Source organism: Dryobates pubescens, chromosome 2 (genome assembly GCF_014839835.1).
Source record: "Dryobates pubescens isolate bDryPub1 chromosome 2, bDryPub1.pri, whole genome shotgun sequence".
NCBI lineage: Eukaryota > Metazoa > Chordata > Aves > Piciformes > Picidae > Dryobates > Dryobates pubescens.
Genome location: NC_071613.1, coordinates 16,270,519 through 16,297,514, shown reverse-complemented (window position 1 = coordinate 16,297,514; position 26,996 = coordinate 16,270,519). Strand labels below are relative to the sequence as shown.

Sequence of the window (26,996 nt, the reverse complement as noted above, 5' to 3'; positions counted from 1 at the left end):
ACCCTGCTACCAGCCCTAGGAGAAATTGAGCTTTTTATATGTGGAAGTGCAGAGGTGGCACCAGAAATCATGCTTTATATGTACTGCTTTAAATCCTAATTCACCCTATACATCCAAAACTCTTCAAACTGATGAGAGTAGCTTTTGAAAACCAGGTCTGGTGTTGGTGGGATAAGATAAGGTGCCTTTACAAATGAAAAGGCTTCTAGACAAAGTTTGAGATGACACAGATTCTCTACATCCTTATCAATGATGTCTCCACAGGGCTCTTTCCTTGAATCAACCACGTGTCCTTTAAAGGCAGCAAAGGCTTATTGGCTATGAACTTCTCCAGCCAGGGATGTGTAAAGCCTCATTTTAATGAAGATGGGATGTGTGAGGGGTGTACATGCAAGGGAGGAACATGGAGGAGACAGACAGGGAAATCTATGTTTTCCAGTACCTCAACCTGTGGGGAAAGGAAAAGGATGGGAATTTAGCATAAAAGGAGGCTGTCCTCCAGCAATTTGAGAGACCCCACAGGGATTCTGCCCAGTGGTCTCTCCCTTTATTCAAACGAAGTTTTACAGGCTTCCTCTCTCCATTGTGAGCATTAATCTTTAGCCATGGACCATTTCCTTACTGTGTCAAAATTGTATTTATCATCTTCCATAAACAGTTCTGAGAAGAGTTAAACCCATAACATTCAGAGGTTTTTCTTTTCTAGTCACTACAGACTCTTTCTGTAGCTTCTTCCTCACCCCTCTTTGACTGCTTTTCATAGTCTTTTGAATATTTTCATGTACTCTTGGACACAGTATTAACCAGTATTTCTGGCTGATCTCCACCCTTTCTAAGGGGTTGAGTCTCAGAATCATTTTGAGTGGAAGATGAGTGGATCATTGAGTCTAACCCTTAACCCTACAAAACCCAAGCCCTCGGCTTGAGCCCACGTCCCTCAGCACCACATCTACACGTCTTTTAAATAGCTCCAGGGACGCTGACTTCACCACCTCCCTGGGGAGCCTGTTCCAGTGTTTGATAACCCTTTCACTAAAGAAATTTTTCCTGATACCCAACCTAAACCACCCCTGGTGCAACTTGAGGCTGTTTCCTCTTGTCCCATCAGTCGATACTAGGGGGAAGAGACCAACAACTGCCTCACTCCAGCCTCCTTTCAGGGAGTTGCAGAGAAAGAGGTTTCCCCTCAGCCTCCTTTTCTCCACACGAAGCAGCCTCAGTTCCCTCAGCCGCTCCTCACCAGACCTGTTCTCATCTCTATTAAAGCACAGGGTTGTTTTGTTGTTTTTTTTTCCCCCCCTTTATTTTAGGTGTCCCTTTTGTGGGCCGTGAACAATCTGGGCACTCTTTTCTCTCACAGAGAGGGGAATCTGGAGGAATGGAGAAGGAAATCGTCAGGAACGTTGAGGGAGTGCTCCCCACAGCCGGCGGCCGGGCTGGGGGCGGGCCCGAGGCGCGGGCCCCGCGCGGCCGCTGCTTGCTGCTGCCGCCTCTGCCGGCGGCCGGGGGACTTCATGGCGGCGCCGAGGCGGGTAAGGAGCGGCTCCGCGGGGGCTGCGAGGCAGGGCGAGCGGGATGGCGGGATGGCTGTGCGCTCTCTGTGTCCCGGCAGAGGCTGCTCCCGGGGAGCGGACTGGAGCGGTGGAGCGGGTTCCCGGGGACCTCATGAAGGTTCCCTTAAAAGTGGAATTTTCCCTGTGGCTGAGGCGCAGACAGAAGTCCTGACTTGAAACGGGCCGGTGGATGGGGCTGCTTTGTTTTGGTTTAAGGAGGGGATTGAAAGATGTGTATTTGGCTCTTCTTTCATTTTTTACGTTTTTTTTTTTTTCTTTCCCTCTTTTCCCCTCGCTTTTCTCTCACACTCCCTCCCTTTTCTTCTCTCACCCTCCGTTTTCTTCTCTCACTCTCCCTCCCTTTTCTTCTCTCACTCTCCCTCCCTTTTCTTCTCTCACTCTCCCTCCCTTTTCTTCTCTCACTCTCCCTCCCTTTTCTTCTCTCACTCTCCCTCCCTTTTCTTCTCTCACTCTCCCTCCCTTTTCTTCTCCCGCATTCCTTCTTTCTTTTCCCCTTTTCTTTTTTTCTTTCCTTTAACTTCTCTCCCTTTTTCTCTGTTTTTTTCTCTCTATTTTTGTTTCCTTTTTAAATCGTTTTTTTTAGTTACCTTTAAAGTGGCAGCAATGGAAAGGGGCTGCCTTTGGGTGAGGTACCTGGAGCTTGGAACCGCTGCAGAGATCAGTGAAGAGATCCCACAGGATCGAGTTCCCATGACTTTTGCCTTGTGAGGAGACTAGAGCAGTCAAGATGTGGTGCTGGGGTTTTTTCCCCCTATTATTTTATACATGAATGGATTCCTGGAACTTTCCTCATCTTTTCTAGTGGTTCAGCTGCTGGTGTTAAAACTATGGATGTAGGCTGATGATGTTTGAAGTTGTTGCTACAGGAATCTCTCCTGTAGATGTGAGTGGAGTGTGGGGCTTTGGGGAGACAACAGGAGCAGATCCAGAAGGAAGTCCTCACTGAAGGGGGAAGTTTTCAGTGAGGCTTTGTTTTTTTTCTGAAGTGTAGGTCTTCTGATGCTTGTGGCAAATAAAAGCACTTCTGGAATGTGCAGAGGGGAAATGCCAACTAAGGTATTTTATGAAAGCCTGGAAAAAAGTTAAGTTGCAGAAGTCTCCATTTACCTTCCCTGGTGTTTTTTTTCTTTTTTCCTCTGAGGTAGAGCACACTAGAAACCCTCCCTGGTTTCTCTGCAAACAGGCCTTAGCTTTTCTTGGGAGAGTGGTAATGACTGTCTGGAGAAGAGGGAAGAGAAGTTTGGAGCCTGAGGCTCATAAATATGAACTACTCATTTTGCTGTTAACTCACTGTTCCCTGTCTGGATGCTGAAACTCTGTAGCATCTTTAAGACAAGAAGAAAAAGAAGTAGCTGAAGACAAACCCTTGAGTTGGTTTGGTGGGCTGAAATCACACCTGCAGTGAGAAAGTGTTACCAAGAACAGATGAGTTGCTTTCTTGACTCTTTGTGTGGATAGCCACAGAGAGAGGGGACCTTGGGGCAGCTCTTTGTAAGCAGTTGAGCACAAAAGTACTTTGTAAAACAGAACATGGCTGGAGTTGTAAATCACAGCACTGGGAAATTGTGCCTGAAGGCAGGTGTGATGTCCTTGTTTCAGTCTGGGATTTGTTTCTTCTTTTCCCCATCTCCTTGTGTGCAGAATGGTGTTTTTTTCTATCACATTATGATAAGCTTAATTGCTGCCCAAATCCAGATCTCTAAATAGCAAATTAATATAAAGTTAAGTTTTGCTCTGTGTGAATGTGAACTCCAACATGCAGTGCATCCAGTGGCATGAATAGAGATGCACTGTCGAGGACAGTGTTTTGCTTAATGTTTTGGCAAACGAGATTGCTCCTGTCCAGGGCTCTTTATCTTTGGCTTTTGGTTGGTATAAATCGAAGCTGAAGTTTTCTGCTTCAGAAAGCTAGGAAACCCACAGATCTATCTTCAAAAGTTTGGGTTTTTTCATAGAATACCAGGTTGGAAGGGACCTCAAGGACCATCTAGTCCAACCTGTCAGGGTAAGAATATAGTTGAAATGAGATGGCCCAGCACCCTGGGCCTTGAAACTCTGCAATGTAGGGGAATCCACCACCTCCCTTGGGAGTTTATTCCAATGTCTAATAGTTCAAGTTGTGATGTTTTTTGTTTCCTGGCATCCAGTCTGAATCTCCCCAGTAGCAACTTGTCCCCAGAACCCCTCATCTTTACCATATCTTTATCCAGTTTTTGGAGAGGAGCCCAAATGAAGCTTTTTTAGGTGACTGCATTACCAATTCTACTTTCTGACATGACTGTCATCAGTGTCTATTAAAAATCCCTCCAGCCAAATAAACAAGAATTTAATTGTGACCCTCCTTCTTATCAGTGCTTGTGTTCTTGTGAGGCTTTAAGTCAAGGAGAAGGGGACTGGCCTGCAGCTGAGGAGAGAGCTGGTCTGTCAGAAAATGTTTCCAGTAGCTGTCTTCAGATAGAAGAGCTCTGTCAGTCTCACCTCATGTGTTGGTCTGCAGGAAGTGGTTGGTTGTTGGGCACTAAAGCATGAGATAATTTTGAATGTGGATAAAAATAAAAGCAACAGGATAATGCATGATGTCATTCAGGGAAATTGCTAAATACAGTGTTTCTGTGAGCTTCCCCACTTTTGACTATTCACCACTGAGACTGGTGCAAGAGTTTTTGAAGTGTCCTTTTGTGTCGTGTGTTCTTTGTGGTGCTTTATCCATCGCTTCCCTTGGACACAGCAAACACCATCAGAGAACCAGGTCTGAATTTCTTTCTGACCATGAGCAGTTTAGTATTTTGAAGTGAGCTGCGAGCCAAAATGTTCAGCTTCTTTTTGTTTTGTTTTGTTTTTTCCAGATAGAGGGCTGCTTAATCCTTAAACATGCACCCCACAACCCTCCCTCCCCCTCAAACAACCAAAAGAACCCACCCCAAACACCAAAAAAAAGAGGCTGTTTATTTTGCAGGACTGGGACAGCCACCCATAACTGCATTCCTGGTGCTTGGTAAAGTATTAGAAATCTCTGCCCTTTCCCAGAGGGAGGAGTTTGGAATGTTAAACTACTGCAGTGCTGCCGTGACAAGAGTACTTTTATGGGATGTTTGTGCTTTCCTAATGATAACAGATTTCCTAAACACAGATTAAAAATTGCTTTGGAAGATGCAGTAACATTCCATTAACTTAGTGACCTGCAGAAGCCCTGTAAATAAAAATAGATTTGTTTTCCTGGCTCTGGCCACAAGGCAGAGCACTATCATGAGGGTTTGTTGGCTTTTTTTTTTTTTTCCCATTAAAAAAGCAACAAACAACCCCAAGCCTTCTGTATAGTAAAATGTCAGCTTAGTGTCAATAAACAGTTTACATGAGACTTTTCTGCAGCTGTCCACTGGCTGTGTGAAATCTGCCTATGCAGTCACTATGGTGATGCTGAGGAGGACTGTGATTCAGAGAAGATAAAGCAGGGCTGGCTGAGTAAACTGAATGGGAATGAGAACAGAAGCACCTTTCAGGGGTGCACCAGCACTGCTCCCTGCAGCTCGACAGACCAGCAACCTCTGCCTCCTTCCCTACCCTGTCCATCATCTAATTGGGGGGTTTCATTTCACAGAATCACAGAAGGGACCTCAAAAGATTATCCATCCCAACCAAACCAAATGCCAGAGCAGGATCACCTATACCAGATCACACAGGAACACATCCAAGCCCCCTGGGCAGTCTGTTCCTTTGTTCTGTCACCCTCACAGGGAAAAGTGAAAGGTGTTCAGTATGTAACCCCTTTGTTCCTTCTGTTGTGAGACATTGGAACAGGCTACCCAAAGAATTTGTGGACACTTCACCTCTGGAAATGTTAAAGAGCAGGCAGGATGAGGCTTTGAGCAACCTGGTCTAGCTGGAACCATCCCTGCCCATGGCAGTGGGATTGGAACTAGGTGGTCTTGAGGGTCCCTTCCAGTTCAAGCCATTCAATGATTGTATGTGTTGATGCCCCTTAAAAACATTGTTTTTTTGATCCTTTGGTATGCAAGTACCAAACACTTGTCTGTGTACTCCCCTTGGAAGGCAGAAGCAAGAACCAGCCAGAGGAATTTGCCTGAGTTATGCTTGACTTTGCTCTGGGGACGTGCACGCTGTCAAAAGCTGAAAGCTTTACTTCCCCCCAGCTCTTGGGGCCCAGAGTAAGGAATTCCAAATTAAATAGATTAGCTGAGAGTCCCAAACTTCTCCCAGCTGTGCTCGAGCCCCAGAGTGTGAGCAATGTAAATACAATTTTGCATTACCCTTTGTAGTTGGTGTCTATTTTTGGACTGTTACACCAGTTGCTTATTTTCTGAGAGTAATGAAATGAGTAATGCAGTGGAAGGCTTCGTCCATGTATCTATCCCAACCCCAAGAAATTCCTGTTTTCCATCAGCTGTGCCCCTTTGCCTGTGGTTAATTCAAAGCTATAGGTTGGAGAACTTTTTTTGTGTGTGTCTAGGAGAGGTAGACCATAGTTAAATAAAAGTGCAGCCAAATATGAGGCACATGGACTGCCCAGGGAGGTGGTGGAGTTGCTGTCCCTGGAAGTGTTTAAGGAAAGATTGGACGGGGCACTTAGTGACACGGTGGTGTTAGGTCATAGGCTGGACTTGATGATCTCAGAGGTTTATTCCAGCCTCAATAATTCTGTGATTCTGTGAAATAAACATAAATCAAGCAGGTGGAAGGTATGCTCAAGTTTTTTGTTGATTCTGTGACAAGTCAGCACCCTCAGCTAGCTGAGGACCAAGTTGTACCTGTATTGAAGTCAATACCTTGAGTGGCACCTTGGAGCAAGCAGCAAGTTGTTATTGCTGTTTCACTGTAGGAAGAGGTAAAAGGGGATACCCCAGCAAGGCACAAAAGCTGAGCTGGATTTTTTTTCCTTCAGGTATAATCTGGGATTTTGTGGCCTTCCAGTATCTGAAGAGGGCTACAAGAAAGGTGGGGAGGGACTTTTGAGGGTGTCAGGGAGTGATAGGACTGGGGGGGATGGAGCAAAACTAGAAATGGGGAGATTAAGATTGGATGTTAGGAAGAAATTCTTCCCCATGAGGGTGGTGAGAGACTGGCACAGGTTGCCCAGGGAGGTGGTGGAAGCCTCATCCCTGGAGGTTTTGAAGGCCAGTCTGGATGTGGCTGTGAGCTACCTGCTGTAGTGTGAGGTGTCCCTGCCCATGGCAGGGGGGTTGGAACTGGCTGATCCTTGAGGTCCCTTCCAACCCTGACAGCTCTGTGATTCTATGATTTTCAGAACAACGAAAGAGCCTATGAAAACTGCCAGTAATGGGATAGGATTTTCTCTTCCTTATATCCTTGAGGTATTAAAATGAAGCAATTAAGCCACAATGACTGTTTATTAGATATAGAGGAACTGAATTAATCTGATAAATGGGAAGATGGTTTTCAGGCAGAAGAGGATGAATTGAGCTGCAGCTTTTGGGCTCGCTGGAGCTGCTGCATTTTGGATCATATTCCTTTATGGTTTATTATGAAACAACATAAAAGCTGTTATTGCAGCCAGCTTTCTTTGTTAGCAGTTTTCAAGGTTCTAAAAATGGCATTTCCTGTTGCATATTTGAGCAAGCTGCCACACGTGCTTGTAATTTAAATGTTAGGGCCCCTGTAACATGTGGGACTGGAGATTAATGGCATCTTGTATCCTCTTCCATGGATTACATTTACAGTGGTCCCTCAGGAGCCTTTTGGAGACACATCTGTCCTGAAGCCTGCATTTGCTACAGTTTTGAGGAAGAACATCCTAATTCTTAAGAAGGAATTTAGAGCACTTAAACAAAAAAGAGAACTTGAGAGACAGCATCACTTTGTAGTGTTGTGCAGATGTAAAAGCATTGGAGGACAAGCTACACAAACACCAGTCCTAGATGAATCATAGAATGGATTGGGTTGGAAGGGACCTCCAAAGGTCATCTAGTTCAAACCCCTGCAGTCAGCAGGGGCATCCTCAACTAGATCAGGCTGCCCAGAGCCCTGTCGAGCCTCACCTTGAATATCTCCAGGGATGGGGCCTCAACCACCTCTCTGGGCAATCTGTTCTAGTGTTTCACCACCCTCATGGTGCAGAGCTTGTTCTTAACATCCAATTTAAATCTGTTCTTCTCCAGTTTGAAGCCATTGCCCCTCATCCTATCGCTGCAGGCCTTTGTAAACAGTCTCTCTCCATCCCTCTTATAGACTCACAGGCCCCCTTCAGGTACTGGAAAGCCACTATTCTCCCTGGAGCCTTCTCTTCTCCAGGCTGAACACCCCCAGCTCCCTCAGCCTGTCCTCACAGCAGAAGTGCTCCACCCCCCTGATGATTTTCGTGGCCCTCCTGCGGACCTGCTCCATCAGGTCCACGTCTTTCCTGCATTGTGAGCTCCAGAGAGTGGTGCAGCCCAAATCCCATGAGAATCTGTATTTCCTTTTATTAGCCTGACCTTAGAGAAAGAGCTTTTAAAGAACCATCTGTGCTTTTTCCCTCCATTCCTAGCAGTCAGCTTTGGGGATCAGTGAGCAATAGCAGGGGAACCACGATCTAGTTCAACCTACAGTAGTACAAATCCATCCTCCTTGCATGTGTGTTTTTATTAACATCAGGGTCTTTTCCTTTCTTCTTTTTCTTTGTCAAAACATGTATTTGGAAGAGTAATGAAAGGTGAAAGCTACAGCCTCTGATAGGTACATTGAAGGTATTTCACTGCAGGTGAGAGCTCCATCTGGGAAAGGAATTTTCTTGAAAGACATTGACTGAAGTTAAATAGCTGGTAGGTGAATTTCAAATCTCCTTTTTTTGTTTGTTTTGGAACAGGAAAAAAGCCTGCCAAATAGGCTGTAACATCACAGTTACAGTAACAGACATAGGGGAAAACAAAATTAAACATCTGGAAGTAATAAAGGATGCTGAAAAAGTTCATTTTTAACAAGAAAGTGAGACAGGCTGCAAAATGTATTTGTGACTGTGAACAGCATTTGTATTTTACTTACATTCCTCTTAAATGTTTTCTTTTTCAATGTCATATCTCAGGGTTTGGTTATTTGCCCCTTCAAGTGTGGCTGTGGTCACACAAATGTTCAACAAGGCCAAGTGCCAGGTTGTCTGCCTAGGTCACATCAACCCCATGCTATGCTACAGACTTGGGGATGTGTGGTTGGAAAGCTGCAACTTGGAAAGGGGCCTGGGGGTACTGGTTGACAGTCAACTGAATATGAGTCAGCAGTGCCCAGGTGGCCAAGAAGCCAATGGCATCTGGCTTGGTTTAGGAACACTGTGGCCAGCAGGAACAGGGAGGTGATCATCCCCCTGTGCTCAGCACTGGTGAGGCCACACCTCAAGTACTGTGTATAGTTCTGGACCCCTCACTACAGGAAAAACATTGAGGGGCTGGAGCAGGCCCAGAGAAGGGCAACAAGGCTCATGAAGGGCCTACGAGGAGCATCTGAGGGAGCTGGGGATGTGCAGTCTGGAGAAGAGCAGACTGAGGGGAGATCTCATTGCTGTCTACAGCTACCTGAAAGGAGGTTGGAGCGAGGAGGGGGCAGTCTCTTCTCCTTAGTGGAAAGGGACAGGACCAGAGGAAATGGTTTCAAGCTGCACTAGGGGAGGTTCAGGCTTGAAGCTAGGAAATATTTCTTCCCATTGGAATGGTCTGCCCAGGGTTGTGGTGGAGTCCCCATCCCTGGAGGTGTTTAAGCAGTGTGTGGACCTAGCACTTAGGGCCATGGTTTAGTGCTGGGTTGAGGGTTGGATTGGATGATCTTTGAGGTCTCTTCCAGCCAGATGTGTTCTGTGATTGTGTGAACAGCTGTGTCTCCTCAGGCTGCTCAACTCACTGTCATTTCCACTGAGCTTCACACTGCACTGTGCCTGAAGTCCATCCAGACAGAAAGGCTTTCTCACCCGTCCTTCAGTGTGGTTTTTGGGGTCACTTATCTCTTGTGAAGGCCAAAAGAGTTTTTAATGGCAGCCTTTGAGGCAGCCTCCTAATGTTCTTTATTTAGCACTGTGCCCAGTGCTCCTGGCTGTGGGAGGAAAAGGCTGTGCTCTGAGTGAGCATCATGTAAGCTGCCGTTAGCAAGCAATGCTTCTGAAGGTGAAGCAAAGTCTGAACACTTGGGAGATTTCCCACTCCAGAAATAATCAGTATATACTGCTGAAGGAGCAATGCTAACAGCTGGAGGGAGAGAAGGGTGTGGGTCATGAGGAGAAACTGGTGACCAAGTCAAGAGACCAAATAGATGAGATTTTTTCTTTCCACTGCTGTGCTTGATGAAGTGGCTGTGTGGGTGAAGGATACACTGGCAGTTGTGTGTGTCTGAGCTATGACAGTCATTTGGGACTTGTTTGCTCCTTTTCTCTCTGTAAGTGCAGAGGAGAGTGCTTATCAAATAACTAGCATAGTGCAAATGTTTGCACTGAACAGAAAAGTCAAGGCTTCAAAAATTAATGGACCAGAGTCCTACTCCATTTTGTCCACCTGCAGAGCCCTCAACACAAGAAGGAAATTGATTTGTTGGAGAGGGTCCAGAGAAGGGCCAATAAGATGATCAGAGGGCTGCAGCACCTCTCTGTGAGGACAGGCTGAGGGAGTTAGGTGTGTACAGTCTGGAGAGGAGAAGGCTCCAGGGAGACCTTATAGCAGTCTTCCTGTACCTGAAGGGAGCCTACAAGAAAGCTGATGAGGGACTTTTATAAGGGCCTGTGGTGATAGAAGGAGGGGCAATGGTTTTAAACTAGAGCAGGACAGATTCAGATTGGACATTAGGAAGAAGTTCTTCACCATGAGGGTAGTGAAACATTGTAATGGATTGCCCAGAGAAGTTGTGGATTCCTCATCCCTGGAAGTGTTTAAGAACAGGCTGGATGAGGCTTTGAGCAGCCTGATCTAGTAGGAAGTCCATGGCAGGGGGGTTGGAATTAGATGATCTTTAAGGTCCTTACCAACTCAAGCCATTCTATGATGATTTTATGATTGTTGTCAGTACTTACAAGCATACAGTATCATGGAAGGGGATTCAGCAAAGAGTGCCCACGAGTTTCTCAAGGAGAATGCTGTGGGAGACTCTGTCAAAGGCTCTACTAAAGTCCAGGTAGACAAGACCCACAGCATTTCCTTCATCCACCAGGTGGGTCACTAGATCACAGAAGGAGATCAGGTTGGTCAAGCAGCACCTCCCCTTCATGAACCCATGCTGGCTGGGCCTGATGGCTCTTGTAATGACTTGTAGCCTGAAGATTTCACTTTGCCATCTGTGCTGGGTTGAAAATGAAATTTGCCAGAGCAGCTCAGTTGGAAGCAAATGGAAGCTGTGTTTACAAGCAGAACTACTATCCACAATGGAGTGCAATGAATCTGTACAAAATATACAGCAGCTACAATATTTACAGGTATTTACAGCACAAGAAACCCCTGGTCTTTGACCAGGGGAAGCTACTAGCTTCTCCCTCCCTGCTCCCCCCCTTACCTCCTCATACAAAAAAGGGACAAGAGAAAGGAGCAGAGAGGTATTTTGTTAGCCTTAGCCAAAGCAGTGCAGCCAAGGTCAAGCAAAAGCAGGTTAGTATCTCCCAGCCCGAGGAATCAAGAAGAGAGAGATTGTTTTGTACAAGTAGCCTAAGGCCTTTATCTCTCCAGTGAGATTGTTTAGAACTATCATTATTTTACTTTTTTAACACCCAGTAGTGATTTATTTACATTTTGCTACTTTCTGTTCAAGATCTGTGAAAATTTCTTAAAGGCATAGCCTGAAACTACCACATCCTCTCTAGAAATGGAGCGTTCTCAGAGAGTGGCTGTTCTCAGTTCTGTGGTTACAGGCTGTAGTGTCATGCAGTTCATGAACTCTCTCTGTCTGTGCCCCAAGGGGAGTAGCTTTACATCACTGGTGCCCAACCTTAATGAATGGAGTAACATTTGTGCAGGTGGCTTTATCTCTAGGAACGCTGCCTTCTTGTGTGCTTTCAGGCAAATGGGAATCAGTTCTGACACAGCAAGAATAACTTTTTGTCACATGAGTGATGTTTGCTTGTTGCCCTGTGGTGCTTCTTTGTACTCGAGTCCTCCTCACTCATTAGCGATCTATTGTTTGCTGCTTTATCAGCCAAGACCAGTGGGGAGGAAGAACTTGGGAGACAACATACTCTGCATAAGGATTTACATTCCAGTGTGTGAGAGGGACCTGCAGGGAAGTTGGGGGGGGGGACTTTTTATAAGGGCCTGTGGTGATAGGACAAAGGGCAATGTTTTAAACTAGAGCAGGGCAGATTTAGACTAGTCCTTTACCATAGTAAAGGGTGGTGAGACACTGGAGCAGGTTGCCAGGGAAGCTGTGGATGCCTCACCCCTGGAAGAGTTGAAGACAATGCTGGATAAGGCTTTAAGCATCCTGGTCTAGTAGGAGGTGCCCCTGCCCATGGCAGGGAGTTTGAAACTAGGTAATCTTCAAGATTCCTTCCAACTGAAGCCACTCTGTGATTATATAATTTAGAACCATGAAGGCAAGACTAAATATTTACTGCTTGCAGTCCTGCTCTGAGGACATCTAACTGAGCTGATTAACAAAGATGCTTTGTTGGCTGAAGTGCCATTTGTTAATTGGCTTAAAGACCTGTCCTTTTTCCAGGCTGCCAGCCAATTCAGTGCTTAGCAGATGTATGTATTGTGACTTGACTTTGTGTTCCCTTAGTGTTTTATCTCTGGTGGATGCTTGTAATCTGCCTTTCCACAAGGACGTATCACTTATCCTTAGGGCTAAGTTGTTTACAAGTCCAGTTTTACAAGGGTTGGGTTTGTTTTGTCTTGCAGGAGAACTTACCTCTGCTGATGTCTGTTGTTTCTTTGTAGATGGTGTGCGGGTGATACAGGTGTGCAAGTGCCCCAAGCGTCTCCTACAAGATGTGTTCCACAAATCCAGCAAATTGGGTCACCTTTGATGATGAGCCTCCCTTCCAGTCATCTCAGAAATCAGCTGATAATCAGAGTACTTGTAAAGCCAATGGCCTTAAACTCAACCTCAGTAGTGTGCATGAATCTTCAAGTAGGTCATCTTCTATAGGCAGCACTCCACTCTCATCTCCTGTAGTTGACTTCTACTTAAGTCCTGGGCCCCCCAGCAACTCTCCACTTACTACACCTACCAGAGACTACCCAGGAAGTCCATGCATCCCAAAGCCTGGGATTCACATCCTTTATCCTATCCCTGAATGGCCACCAAATGTTAACCCCCTTCCGTCACCTGGGGGTTGCTCATCCCCAGCCTTGCAGAAACCCAGCAGTTTTGCTTTGAGCGCTTTGCCTGACGACCATCCAGCTAAGGCTTTGGTCTCCAAATCAACCGATGAAGGAAGCCCTAATCCTTCAGGAAGCTGTGAGGAGTCAGGAGAGCTGGGATCAGCACCAGGGCATTTCCCATACTTTCAGGGTGACTGTGCTTTTTCCAGTCCTTTCTGGAAGGCAGGCTGCTCGCTCGGCACATCTCCAGCTAGCGCCAGCACGCACAAGAAGGACAAAGCGCTTGACAGGAGCAGCTCCCACCCTAAAGACAAAGAAACTTGCCACGACCAGAAGAGCCTCAACCAGGGCTCCTTCAGCTACATCTGTGAGAGGCTGGAGCACCTGCAAGCCGACAGCGGCGCCGCCACGGGAAGCTCGCCCACCTCCAGCGCTCACACGTGGCACGAGCTCTCGCCTGCTGTCCCACGCAGCCTCTTCAGGAGCCAGCAAGCAGAGGGGTGGCCCTTCATGCTGAGGATACCTGAAAAGAAGAACATGATGTCGTCTCGCCAGTGGGGCCCCATTTACCTCAGCGTCCTAGCTGGAGGTGTGTTGCAGATGTATTACGAAAAGGGTCTGGAGAAACCTTTCAAGGAGTTCCAGCTGCAGCCGCACTGTAAGCTGTCTGAACCCAAGCTGGAGAGCTATAATGTCTTGGGAAAGATCCACACGGTGAAGATCGAGTGCGTGTCTTACACAGAGAAGAGGAGGTACCATCCTAAAGCAGAGGTGATCCACGAGGCAGAGGTGGAGCAGATGTTAAAGCTGGGCACCACGGATTACGACGACTTCACCGATTTCCTGGTCACGGTCGAGGAAGAGCTGATGAAGCTTCCTGCCGTTCCCAGACAAAAGAGGAACTACGAAGAGCAAGAAATGACTCTGGAAATAGTGGATAACTTCTGGGGGAAGGTCACTAAGGCAGAAGGAAAGCTTGTGGAGAGCACTGTGGTCACGCACGTTTACTGCCTGTGCTTTGTGAATGGAAGCGCTGACTGCTTCCTGACCCTGAACGACCTGGAGCTCCAGAAGCGGGACGAGCGATACTTTGAGAAGGAGGAAGAGAAGAAGTGGATTGAGATCCTCGACTGCCGCTTCCACAGCTGCGTCAAAGCGCAGGACTTCCGCCAGTCGCGGATCGTTAAGTTCTCCCCCCCGGATGCCTGCAGGCTGGAGCTGATGCGCTTCAGGACAGGGTACAATGGGCAAGACCTTCCCTTTTCTGTGAAGGCTGCGGTGGTGGTTCAGGGAGCCTATGTTGAACTTCAGGCTTTTCTGAACATGTCCTCAAGCGCTGCGGCCCCGCCGCCTTTACCCGCCGGCAGGTGCTGTGAAAATGTCATGATACGCTTTCCCGTCCCCACACAGTGGATCAAAGCACTTTGGACCATGAACCTCCAAAGGCAGAAGTCCCTCAAAGCCAAAATGAACAGGAGGACGTGCCTTGGTGCTTTACACGAGGTGGAGTCGGACCCCGTGATTCAAGTCTCAGTTGGAACGGCCAAATACGAGAGTGCCTACAGGGCTGTGGTGTGGAAGATAGACAGGCTGCCAGAGAAAAACTCAAGTAAATCAGTTGTGCTATCAAAGGAAGGGCCTGGGGGCACCTCTGATCTGCTTTTATGCTTCTGGGCCTCTATCAGCTTCCATAATGAGGGTTTTCAGATGAATGTTGGTGTTGAGAGAACATGGAGGAACCTTTTAGGACAAAGAGAATATAGCCTTATCTCCCCCTCTTTCTCCCTCTCCCTCTCTCTCCCCCTCCCTCCTTCTCTCTCCCCCTGGTCAAACAGGACTTGCCCTTGATAAACCCCTGTTAACTGGACCAAATCCTCTTCTTGTCCTGTATGTGGCACATGATGGCACTCAAGATGATCGGCTCCATGATTTTCCCTGGTGCTAAGGCCAGACTGACAGGCCTGTAGTTCCCAGGATCATACTTCCAGCCCTTGTAGATGGGCATCACATTTGGTAACCTCCAGTCCATTGAGACCTCACCAGTTAGCCAGGACTGCTGAAAATTGATGGGAGAGTGGCTTGGTGAGCTCCTCTGCCAGCTCCTTCCCCACACCCTTGGGTGGATCCCATCCGGTCCTGTAGCTTTGTGTGTGTCTAAATGGTGTAGCAAGTTGCAAACCATTTCTCATTGGAGCCTTGGGGCCTCATTCCTTTCCCCTTACCCATCTACCAGCTCAGGGGCCTGGATACCCAGAGAACAAGTGCTCTTGCTGCTAGAGACTGAGGCAAAGGCAGCACTGAATACCTCAGCCTTTTCATCATCCTTTGTCTTAGTGTTTCCTCCCATGTCCATCCTTAGCTCTCCTTCTGCTGGTGATGTATTTATAGAAACATTTTTTGTTACCTTTCTCAGCAGTGGCCAGATGAAGGACAAAAAGATGTGAGTGGCTGCCGGGCAATGAGCAGCAGGGAAGCAGAGGAGACAAAGCATTGGCAGATGGGCTAACACAAGGCAGGGAACTAAGCCAGAGCTAAAGCTGGGGGGAGAGAAGTGTTAGAGAGAGGGTAGATAAGGGCAGGCAGTATGGGAGGGGTTGGAGGACTGGGAAGTGAGCAGGGAAGGCAGAGGAGCTGATGGAGAGATAAATGAGAACTACTAAGCAGAAGGAGATTCTTCAGGTCTTCCAAATCTGTAGACATGGGTGTCCTGCACTCCAGGCTTCAAGGGTTTGTGCTGTGCTGCTGTGACCTCTGTGATTTCCCAAGGCTTACAGAACTGACTCTTTGGTTTGCTTCTGCAAAATCAAGGTGCCAGAGTCCTTAATTCCTTGCAGTTGCTTCTCCTCAAGACTTGATATGCACAGTTAGTTTCAGATTTATATTTGAAAGTCAGAACTGCTTTGTGGGTTTGTTTTTAATATTTTTGTGTCCTTCTATAGCTTTCCATTATCTTCTATCCAATGGCTTAAACTGTTGACATTTAAATAATTCCTCTGGCTGATATCTGCAAAGCTTGAAATGTTCCTGGGTTGGAAAAAGCATTTTGGTGGTAATGCCTCCTGGTCAAATTTGAAACATCTCTCTCAGTTTTCTGTAAGCAGTTAAGAGAGTTTCAAAATAGCTCTGTCCCACAGTGGGCTTAAATAATCTGCAAGAAGGCAAATCCATAGAAATGTGTACAATGTCATAATGTGTTTCTTGCAGGGAGAAAAATCACAGAATGTTAGGGGCTGGAAGGGACCTTGAAAGATCATCCAGTCCAACCCCCTGCCAGGGCAGGGATCACCTAGAGGAGGTCACACAGGAGCATGTCCAGGTGGGTTTTGAAAGCCTCCAGAGAAGGAGAATCCACAACCTCTCTGGGCAGCCTGTTCCAGAGCTCTCTCACCCTCACAGAGAAAAAGTTTTTCCTTATGTTCACATGGAACTGTGAGAGCTGAGGCTCTTAGCTTGGAGAGGAGAAGACTGAGAGGTGACCTCATTCATGTTGATAAACATGCAAAGGTGAGTGCCCAGAGGATGGAGCCAGGCTCTGCTCAGTGATGCCCAGTGACAGGACAAGGGGCAGTGGGTGGAAGTTCAGGCATAGGAAGTTCCAGGGAAACATGAGGAAAAGTTTTTATCCTGTGAGGATGACAGAGCACTGGAAGAGGCTGCGCAGGGAGGGTGTGGAGTCCCTTTCTGGTGATATTCAAAACCTGCCTGATGTGTTCCTGTGTGATCTGGTGTAGGTGATCCTGCTCTGGCAGCAGGGTTGGATTGGATGATCTTTTGAGGTCCCTTCCAGCCCCTAACATTCTGTGATTCTGTGGTGGCTTGGCTTCATAAGCCTTCCTCAAATCAAAGTTCCTTGAGTACTCATCATTCAGGTGAGAAAGGGCTTCAATAGTGTGAGTAGATGCAGCAAGGTCACTGTGTGTGCTGTGTGCCTGCCCGATGGCAATGTGTACCTAGCTTCATAGTTCTGCTGATCTTTTATTTGGTTCAGCTTTTTGGTTGTTATTGTTCAGAGGGGGAGAGCAAGAATTTGCAGCAGACAGAAGAACCTTTGCAGTCAGCAAACAACCAGAGCTGTGTTCTTTTAGAATCACAGAATGGTCTGGGTTGGAAGGGGCCTCCAAAGGTCATCTAGTCCAACCCCCTCTGCAGTCAGCAGGGGCCTTCTCAACTAGGTCAGGCTGCCCAGAGCAGCCTCTTCAGTGTTCCACTACCCTCATAGTAAAGAACCTGTTCCTAACATCCAATCTAAAGCTGCTCTGCTCTAGTTTGAAGCCATTACTCCTTGTCCTATCACTGCAGGCCTTTATAAACAGTCTCCCTCCAGTCTTCTTGCAGGCCCCTTTCACCTGCTGGAAGGTTACTATTAGATATTCCCAGAGCCTTCTCTTCTCCAGGCTGAACAACCCCAGCTCCCTCAACCTGTCCTTGTAGCAGAGGTGCTCCAACCCCCTGATCATTTTTGGGGCCCTCCTTTGGACCTGCTCCATCAGCTCCATGTCCTTCCTATATTGAGGGCTCCAGACCTGCACACAGTCCTCTTGCTAGCAGAGGGCACTGTAGACAAAGAAAAGATAAGTAACTGATGGTGGGGGGTTTGTTTGTTTCTTTTGCAAGGTTCTGATCATCCACACAGCCTGTCTTACAAACTGGAACTGGGATCAGACCAGGAAATACCATCTGACTGGTATCCATTTGCTACTGTCCAGTTTGTGGTCCATGACACCTGTGCCTCAGGAACAGAAGTCAAGTCACTGGGCATAGAGAGTGATCTGCAGCCCCAGAAACACGTGGTCCAGAAAGCTTTTTACAACTGTCAGGTATTTTCAAGCTGGTTTCAGTGTTTGTTTGTTTGTTTGGGTTCTTTCTCTTTGTCTTCCACCCCACTCCCCTATTCAGGGTTTGCTTTGTGTTCTGAACCTATCTTTATGTATGTGTTATGGTTTGAGCCCTGGTGCCTTTACAAACCCTAAAGCTGAGGGCCAGAGAGCCCAGCCCAGTGGATGGACACAGGAAATGATGTTATTTCATTTCCAGCATGCCTGCATCTAGCCTTTATAAAGGGACAGCACAAGCTGCTTCTGCTCTTTGCCTCTCCCTGCTCCCCCCGCAGCTCGGCTCCCTTGTCTCCAGTTTGGTATGGGAGAGGGGTTTGGCCTTGAGCACCTTGCTAGAAGCCTGGGCAAAGCTGAATTTCTAGCTGCATCATTTTGGGCCTGGTGTGGGGGGTGGACAGTAGCAAGGAAGAATGGGGTGGGGATATTTGAGGCCTAGGCTGTTGGCCTGATTTAAGAGGGAGGTTTGTGTGAAGCTTTGGCCTAAGGAGCTTCTTGGAGAACCATGGCCAAGGTGGGCTGTGGATTTTTGTGTGCTTTATATGCTGTGTACTGTGTTATGTCATCATGAATAGCACTTCCATCTAAACTTCCCAATTCTATCCAGTCCAGCATGGAGGGATTTTCCTTTTACCCCTTTGGGAAGAGGTAAAAGAGCATCTGTCTTGCTCTAAACTAAAGCAGTGTTTGTGATAATGACTTGTTTTTTTCCCTTTTTGCAAAAGAATAGATAAAATAATGCAATAATTCCTTGGCTGACCAAAGGGGATGCTGACAAACACAGCTGCAAAGGCAGCCTTGCTTGGTTTTCACTTTTTTGTTCCCTCAGGTTGAGGTATTTCTGGGAGCAGTGGGATCCAAGTATGTTGGATCTGGGAACGTTTTGATCCTGTGACAAAGCTTTTATTCATGCCCTCCATGCAGCAGTACTCTCATGCCAGGCTGCTTGTTAATTCTACCTGGTTTTTATTTGTTTGGGTTCCCCCCCCCCTTTTGTTTGTTTCCTAACTACAGGTTGAAATTGAAAAGAAGTGGATTAGGCTTGATGGAGAAGATCCAGACAGGGCTGGCAACTGCCTAATGCAGTAGAAGAGGACAGGAGGCACCATCCTGGGATATGAGTAGGAATCAATTTACATAGGAAATTCTATTGTAAGAAGCAGCACAGTGACCTAGTTTAGGATAAAAATGGTCACTGAATTTGTCTCTGTTATTTTCAGTGCTTTTGGGTTTGATTCTGCCAATCAGTACTTGTTTGCCTGGCCTGTGTTCAAGTAAACTTCCTGTCAGGGGAAGCAAGGTCTCCTTGTAAAGGGTTGCAGGATGTGAGCACTTAATTGACAGACTGTAAAATATTCTGTTTCTGTTGTGTGTCTGTGACTTGGGAATGATCTCATACTCCATAGTGAAACCTAATGGCACTCCTCAGAGTTCCTGGCACTTGGATATATAATACTCAGCAACCCATTTGGGTGCATTCCAGTGTGATCTGGTATAGGTGATCCTGCTCTGGCAGGGGGATTTTGAGGTCCCTTCCAGCCCCTGCTGTTCTGTGGTTCAGCAATCAAACTGCCAAAGTGCTTCTATGCAGAACAGCATCAATGCAAGGGCCAGCAGAATCAAGTGCATCTTTTAGTGGTGTTTGAAAACTGAAGTCCTCCTGAGAGGGATGAGCAGGACATAAGATTATTCTCAACAAGAGCCTCAATTAATGAGCTGGAAACTGAGTGATGTAATTGGTCAAATGGGGCAAATTCCTCTGCAATAATAATATTGTCTGCAATATTTTTCTGTTGCTGTGAGTGTTCCCTCCCCAGCACTTTATAGATTCACTCCAAGTAATCTCTTGGGCAAAAACCCATATGGCAGATGTGGCTGCAGTTTCTCTGCCAGCATCAGACAAATCTTTTTCACTACTGCAGCAAGTGAGACAAGAGTCAGATCCTCAGCAAGCTTCAGTCAGTCCAGACACACTCAATTTGATGAAGCTTGGAGGATTTACACCAGCAGGGGGTTTTCCCCACAAACAGAAGAAGTGACAGGTGAGACAGTCTTTCCATGCATGGGGAGATTTTCATGCTACTGGCTCTAAAGATGTTTTCTGTGGAAAATGATGCAGGAATGGACTATGGGAAGGAGAAGTGAAGCTGTGATGCTTCAGCAGGCAGCTAACTGAGATGCCTATCAATGTGTTAGGCCTGTTCTCCACAAACTTTTGGCACTTAAGAATCATAGAATTGTCAGGGTTGGCAGGGACCTCAGGGATCATCTAAGTCCAACCCCCCTGCCATGGGCAGGGACACCTCACACTACAGCAGGTTGCTCACAGCCACATCCAGCCTGGCCTTAAAACCCTCCAGGGATGAGGCTTCTACCACCTCCCTGGGCAACCTGTTTCAGTGTCTCACTCTTATGTTGTCCTACCAACAGGCATCAGAGTGGTTGAACACTCCCATGAGGACAATGGCTTGTGAATGCAAGCTGCACCTATCTGTTTATTGAGAGCCTCACCCACGTGGTCGTCTTGGTCAGGGGGCCTGTAGCAGACCCCCACTATGATGTCACTTTCCATTGCCTTCCCTTCAGTCCTCACCTGTCAGTTGTCACCTCTTCTTCTGTCCCCAGGTTAAGCTCCATGGACTCCAGTTGGTCTTTGCTGTAGAGGGCCACACCCTTTCCCCTTTTCCCTGTCTTTCCTAAAGAGCTTGTACCCATCTAATGCCACACACATGGGAACCATCCCACCATGTCTCAGCAATGCCAATAACACCAGAGCCCTGCAGGCATGCCCAAGTCTGTAGCTTCTCTTGTTCTCCATGCTCTGTGCATTAGCATAGAGCCATTTAAGTTGAGGCTCCATTGAAGTTGGTTTACTGACTGGGGGTTCCCTTTTCCTGCTCTTCAAGCGTTCCCTTCACAGCCTGCAGTCCAACTCCAGGCCCAGGGTGACTATTGGTGCCATTGGCTTTGATGTGGGATGGCTTGAGCACCCCTTCCCCTAGCAGCTCTAGTTTAAAGCCCTCCTCAACTAGATTGGAAAGCTTGTGGCTAAGGATGATCTTCCCCTTCTCTGAAAGATGGACCCCCACTGGCCCCCAGCAGACCAGATCTCTGAAAGTAAGCTTTGTGGCTCAGATAGCCAAAGCCCTGCCCTCTCCCCCTGTCCATTTAAGAGGGGGAGTGATAGAGCAGCTGTGGTGGACATCTGGCATCCAGGCCAGGGCCAAACCATCACACCAGGACACCACTCCCTCAACCATTTATGAATTTTTTCCTATTCTGTCATCCCTTTCAACCCCCAAATCCTTCACTGCTGCTCCCAGTGCCTTGTAAATCCTTCTTGATGATCTTTAGGTTGCTCACTGCTGTGTTGTTGCTGCCCAGATGAAACAGCAGCAGTGGATAATAGCCAGTGGGACCTGCAAGGTCTGCTAACCTCTGTGTTGCATCCCTGATGGAAGCCCCTGGTGGGCAACTCACCTCTCTAGCTTGATGGTAGGACACAAGTGGGTGCCTCTGTGCCTTTCAGAAGAGGTATCACAGAAAGGTCATTCACTACTCTTCCCTGCTCCTTTTTTCTTGATGGCTGTAGTAGTTCCCTGGCAGGGAGCTGCTCTGGCTGGCTCACCAGGGCCTGTGAGCCTACCAGATGCAGGTTCCTTGCCGTGCTCTGTCTGCAGAGCCTTGAATGAATCCTGCAAGGTCACCTCAGGCTTTGATGGAGGTTTCTTTGTCCTGCTAATTCTAACCCTTGCCATTCCTCACTCTTGCTGCCTTTCCTTGTTTCTGGGTGTGCTGGGGGCAGGGGAGATCAGCAGCTTTCATTTTTTATGCTGCTTGTTTGTTGGTTTTTTCCCCCCCTCCACATTCTGTATTCATTGTCCAAAAGCACACTGAAAAGAAGAAAATCCTATCATGCATTGCTTTTATTTTACCTGAGGAACCTTCTTAGCTGCAGTATTGGTATCCACACCTCCTATTTCACCTTGATTTGTCTTCTTTGTTGTTGACTAAAGACAGCAACTAACTGCTACAGGTAGTAGTTCATAGCTATGATTTTTTTTATGACTCTGAAGCAGTGCTGTTAATTCTTAATGGGAGAATAAGAACTTTTATGTGGGCCTTTGGTCACTTTCAGATTGGAAACACATCATGTTGATAACCTTGTAATTAACATTTTGTAGACTGCATATTGATTCCCAATAAATAAAGTTGTATTTCACACTAGCAGTTTCTTGCCCCCCTCACTGGAAATTTATCCAGCTTGGTTTACAGCTTGGTGTAACTGATCAGCTATCAGCTGATCAGGCATTGGAAAGCAGCTCACTTAGGAGTCCTAGTGGACAGTAAGTTATCCATGGGACAGCAATGTGCCCTTGTGGCCAAGAAGGCCAATGGTACCCTGGGGTGCATTAGTAAAAGTGTGTCCAGCAGGTCTAAGGAGGTTCTCCTCCTCCTCGACTCTGCCCTGGTGAGATCACACCTGGAATACTGTGTTCAGTTTGGGGCTCCCCAGTTGAAGAAAGAGAGAGTCCAGTGAAGAGCAATGAGGATGATGAAGGGACTGGAACCTCTCTCCTATGAAGAGAGACTGGGGGACATGGAACTGTCTAGTCTGGAGAAGAGAAGGCTGAGATAGGATCTTATTAATGTCTATAACTGCCTGAGGGGTGGGTGTCAGGAGGAGTGGGACAGGTTCTTTTCAGTGGCACCTGGTAATAGGACAAGGAATAATGGATATAAGCTAGAAGCCAGGAGTTTCACCTCAACATGAGGAGAAACTTCCTTACTGTGAAGGTCACAGAGCACTGGAACAGGCTGCCCAGAGAGGTTATGGAGTCTCCTTCTCTGGAGACTTTCAAAGCCAGCTCTGTGGAGGGAGGGACACCACTCCTCATCTTAGATAAAGGCAGTTGCAGAAAGCCATTAGTGATCATTTATGGCAGACCCTTTTCCTGCCTTATTTGCATAACAATAGTGAGCCAAAGAAGCTTTTCTTACTGAGCTCTTCCTCTGATCTCTCTGGGATATTTGATTGCAATGTAGTGACAAGTGATGAAGCCTTTCATGAATTTCAGTGCCTGTCCTTGGAATGAGCTGTTAGTAGGGAAATAGTCAAAGCTCTGTGGAGAACTGTGGGAGTAAGGCAGAGGGTAGTGGGGCAACATTCAAAGAATGGGCTTAAAATACATCAAATAACCTTTTCACTTGCCTTGTGCTGCTGCCTCTGTAGCAATGCTGGGAAATACAGCTCAGATCCATTTTCATTGGTGAGCACCTGCAAATGCAAAACAGCTATCTTGTTAGATAGTCCCCTTCCAAGGTTTAAACAATCTGCCACGTTTAAAAGTATCAGGGAACAAAATGACTCAGGTACATGAAAAAAAGAAGATGAGAAGTTGCCAGAGTACAACAAAAAACATTAAGATAGCTACTTTGGGTGGCAGGGGGGTGAGGGGACACTGTTTCTTAGCATGTGCTGTGCCTACTAGGTGCTAATTTATAGCTCTGTTCTTTCCTTAGTAAAAACAGCCTGCAGTTTTTCACAGTAACAAGCAGAAGAGGTTGTAAGTGATGCTCAAACTCCCTGCTGAAGCCTTACTGATAGAAATAAAAGAAGAGGCTTTGCCATTCCATGAAGCTCAGCATGATGAGGTCTTTCCACTTGGAGGCAGGTACAGTCTAGCATCATTGCATTGTGATGGTGGCTCTGGTTTAATTAACTCCCATTTCCATGTTCAGCAATAAAAGTCTGAGGGGGAAAAAATAAATGGGAGCAGAAGAGATCTATGATGAGTGCCAGGTAAGTGGAGGTAACAGGAAAGAGTTAGGAAGTGAGCAGGGAGCTTGTTTGCAAGCCTGTCCTGAGGCAGCCCTGGGCAGCCTCAGGACAGATTCATGATAAGATTCAAACATTTCTCTTGGGCTAGATTAGGGTGAATTGAAATCAAACAGCTGATGACTTTGGTTTACTAGATCCAATGACAACTCTTGGGTCACTTGCACCTTAAGGATTCTTAGACTGGAGCAAAGGGAAAATTGAAAGAAGAAGGAGAGGTAAAAATGGAGAGAAGGAGAGAGAGAGTGAGATAAAAATTGAGAGTGAGATAAAAAGTAAGAGAAAAAGAAAGATCCAGTGATGTCTCATGAGCATAGTACAAGGTGTACAAAGGTAAAGGAGCTAGCCACAAATTCCTTTGGACTATGAAGGAGCTGCAAGGAGCCTGTGAGAACTGAAGAGAGAATTCAGTTCTGCTAGGTTCATTGGTGCTGCCAGAGCATGACATACTCAGTTCTGTTCCTCATCTCTTACAGGGATGGATAGAGCACAAGTGAACTATTGCAGGTTAAGGGGGAAGAATGGAATTCCTTAGGGCTAAGAAGGGTTGCAAGGAACCTGTAAGACTGGACAGGGGAACTCAGTGCTGCCACTTTCCCTGTTGGAACTGGAGCATGATATCTTCTGTACTCATACACTGATCTGTTACTGGGATGAACAGAACAGAACCTGAAACTTTGTAGGTTATAAGCTAAAGGAGCTAGCCCCAAATAACTCTTTGTTATAAAGGAGTCTGGAAGTGTGGAGTAGAAATGCAGTGGTAGAGCTGGGCATTACTCATTTGGTTTTGTACCTGAGGGCTTAATGGTTTGAGCAGAAAACAATCTGAAGCATTGCAGGTTATAAGGTAAAACAGATTATAAGGTAAAGGGAAAGGGCTACCCCCAAGTACCTTTTATTCATGAAGGAGTTGCAAGGATACTGTAAGAATGGACAAGAGAATTCAGTGCTGCCACTTTCCCTGCTGAAGCTGGAGCATGAGAGAGAAGCTTTTGAAGCTGCTGTTGTAGAGGGCTGAACAGAACACAAAGTGAAACACTGCAGTTTGAATCTTCTTATCTTGCTGCTGATTATCTCAACCCTTTCATCTCCTGCCCAGCTCACCAAAACACTGTCCTGGTTTTAACAGCCTGCTTTAAACAAGCAAGCTCCCCATGCACCAAGGCTGGGAGGGAAAGGAACACAAAAGATTAGAATGGGAGAAGGAGGGCTCATGAGATGATACAACCTTAGCCTGTTTCACAGAAAAGCACAGCAAAAGCAGAAGCAGCAGCAGCCAGTGATAAAACAACTCCCCCTCATGCCTCAAGCCTGCTGTCAGCCCAGTGAAAAAAAGACCAACACCCCAAAACCAGAAGCAGCAACCAGAAGAGGAAGCCTCTGGTGTTAATATCTGAATTTTAATCCACATGGTGCTTTGCTTCAGCCAGGACTTTCATTCTGAACCTGGCATGAGGCAGGATGGTTTTGAGTAACAGCAGGAGCTTTAACTCAACCCATGTCACCATGACAACTGTGTTAAACCGGGAGAGGCAGAAATGGAAGTCTCTTGGTTTTTCCTCACAGCTCACTGCAGGCAGGAAAGGCCAAGGGGGAGATACTGAGTTTCTAAGCCACGTACCTGCACTGGGAGAAGTGGCCTTTTCCATGTGCTGCTGCCACAAGTGGGCTTGGCTGGTTGGATTTTTCTTGAATCCTGCAGTAAGCCACAGCACACTAAACTCTGCTGGGCACTGGCAACGAGAAGCATCCATCTGAATCATGCAGCTGTTCTGGGCTTCTCCAGCTCCCAGGGCCTCCATCTCCACAGGCCATGGCCCGATGTATTTTACAGTGAGTTTGTCCTCATCTTCCATGTGAGGCAGGAAAATGATCAGAGGAGACTCAGAGACTGTGTTGTCTCTCAGAGAAAGCATGGTTAAGCAGGGAACCAAGCACTGCCTCTCCAAATCTTTGGCCAACAGCCACTTTGCCGTTTGTCACAGAACCACAGGACATTAGAGGTTGGAAGGGACCTCAGAGATCAAGTCCAACGCCTCTGCCAAAGCAGGATCACCTAGGGTAGTCTACATGGGAATGCATCCAGGTGGGTTTTGAGTGTCCAGAGGAGGCTTCACAACCTGTCTGGGCAGCCTGCTCCAGTGCTCTGTCACCCTCACTGTAAAGAAGTTTCTCCTCATGTTGAGGTGAAATCTTCTATGTCCAAGTGTGCATCCATTGTTCCTTGTCTTATTACTGTGCACCACCAAAAAGAGCTGGGCCTCCTCCACTTGACACCCACCCCTCAGATATTTATACACATTGATGAGATCCCCTCAGTCTTCTCCCCAGGTCTCTCAGTCTCTCTTTATAGGGGAGATGCTCAAGTCTCCTAATCATCCTTGTGGCTCTGTTGAACTGGAGGGCCCAAAACTGGACACAGTACTCCAGGTGTGGTCTCACCAGGGCAGAGGGAAAGAACCTCTCTGCTTAACCATAGCTAGAACCTCACCTCTTGCCTCCCACACTGCTTCTCAACATTTATTCTTCTTCGAAGTTTAGTTTCTGCTGACTTACCTTTCAGGGTGCAAAGAAGCTGCAGGACTTTACTCATGCCCTGATCTTCTTCAGCACAAGTCACAAAGCAGAAGCCATTTCAAAGATGATGGAGCAAGCAGGATACTTAAGCTAGGGCTGAGGGCTCCTTCTTCCACCACCCCACTGGCACTCTGCTCTCCCTGTCAATGACCTTGAGGGTCTTCATGATTCTAGGATTCTATTTCAATCTTCCTAACAAGCCACCCCTCATGAGGTAGATGTTTCATTCCCCTCAGTATTTTAGTGGCTACTTACCATAAAGTAACTAAAAGACTTTGAGGTGTTGGAATTCAGGTCATCAACCTGACTTCCAAATTTCCAAAGCAGAAGTAGAGGAGTTAAGTGTTGTGAGTATCACAGAAACACTCAGGTTGGAAAAAACCCTCAGGGTCACCAAGTCCAACCCAGAACCCTACTCTACAAGCTTCACCCCTAAACCATATCCCCAAGCACCACATCCAAACCACCTTTAAACACATCCAGGCCTGGGGACTCCACCACCATCCTGAGCAGCACATTCCAATGCCTGACCACTCTTGCTGGGAAAAATGCTTCATGTCCAGCCTAAACCTACCCAGTCACAGCTTGAGGCCATTCCCTCTTGTTCCATCACTAATTACCTGTGAGAAGAGAGCAGCATCAGCCTCTCCACAACATCCTTTCAGGTAGTTGTAGATAGCAATGAGGTCTGCCCTCAGCCTCCTCTTTTTCAAACCAACCAGCCCCAGCTCCTTTGGTCTCTCTTCATCAGATTTATTTTCCAGGCCCTCCCCCAGCTTCCTTGCCCTCTGCACTCACTCCAGCACCTCCCCATCTCTCCTGTACTGAGGTGTTCCTCAGCTGATAACTTTTGCTGTGTGTCACTCAGGTTGTTGCACACACTGTGGTACATCAGGGAAGGCAAGGCACAGGCACCACCACCAGGCACTCAGCT

General features: G+C 47.0%; 1 protein-coding gene across 1 annotated transcript; it reads left to right on the top strand.

Moving 5' to 3' along the window:
- The first annotated feature begins 1,416 nt into the window (after window positions 1–1,416).
- On the top strand, window positions 1,417–21,399 carry STON1 (stonin 1). Its single transcript, XM_054171071.1, has 4 exons — window positions 1,417–1,532; window positions 12,428–14,423; window positions 17,429–17,631; window positions 18,661–21,399. The coding sequence occupies exons 2-4, from the start codon at window positions 12,479–12,481 to the stop codon at window positions 18,733–18,735; spliced, it is 2,223 nt and encodes a 740-aa protein (XP_054027046.1). The 5' UTR covers window positions 1,417–1,532; window positions 12,428–12,478; the 3' UTR covers window positions 18,736–21,399.
- Window positions 21,400–26,996: the final 5,597 nt, after the last annotated feature.

Bases quoted from the DNA above. Each gene is read 5' to 3' on its own strand.
- STON1 (XM_054171071.1), top strand. From the start codon at position 12,479: ATGTGTTCCACAAATCCAGCAAATTGGGTCACCTTTGATGATGAGCCT. The intron at 14,424-17,428 runs GTAAATCAGTTG...TTCTTTTGCAAG, and splicing joins GCTGCCAGAGAAAAACTCAA to GTTCTGATCATCCACACAGC. The intron at 17,632-18,660 runs GTATTTTCAAGC...TCCTAACTACAG, and splicing joins AAGCTTTTTACAACTGTCAG to GTTGAAATTGAAAAGAAGTG.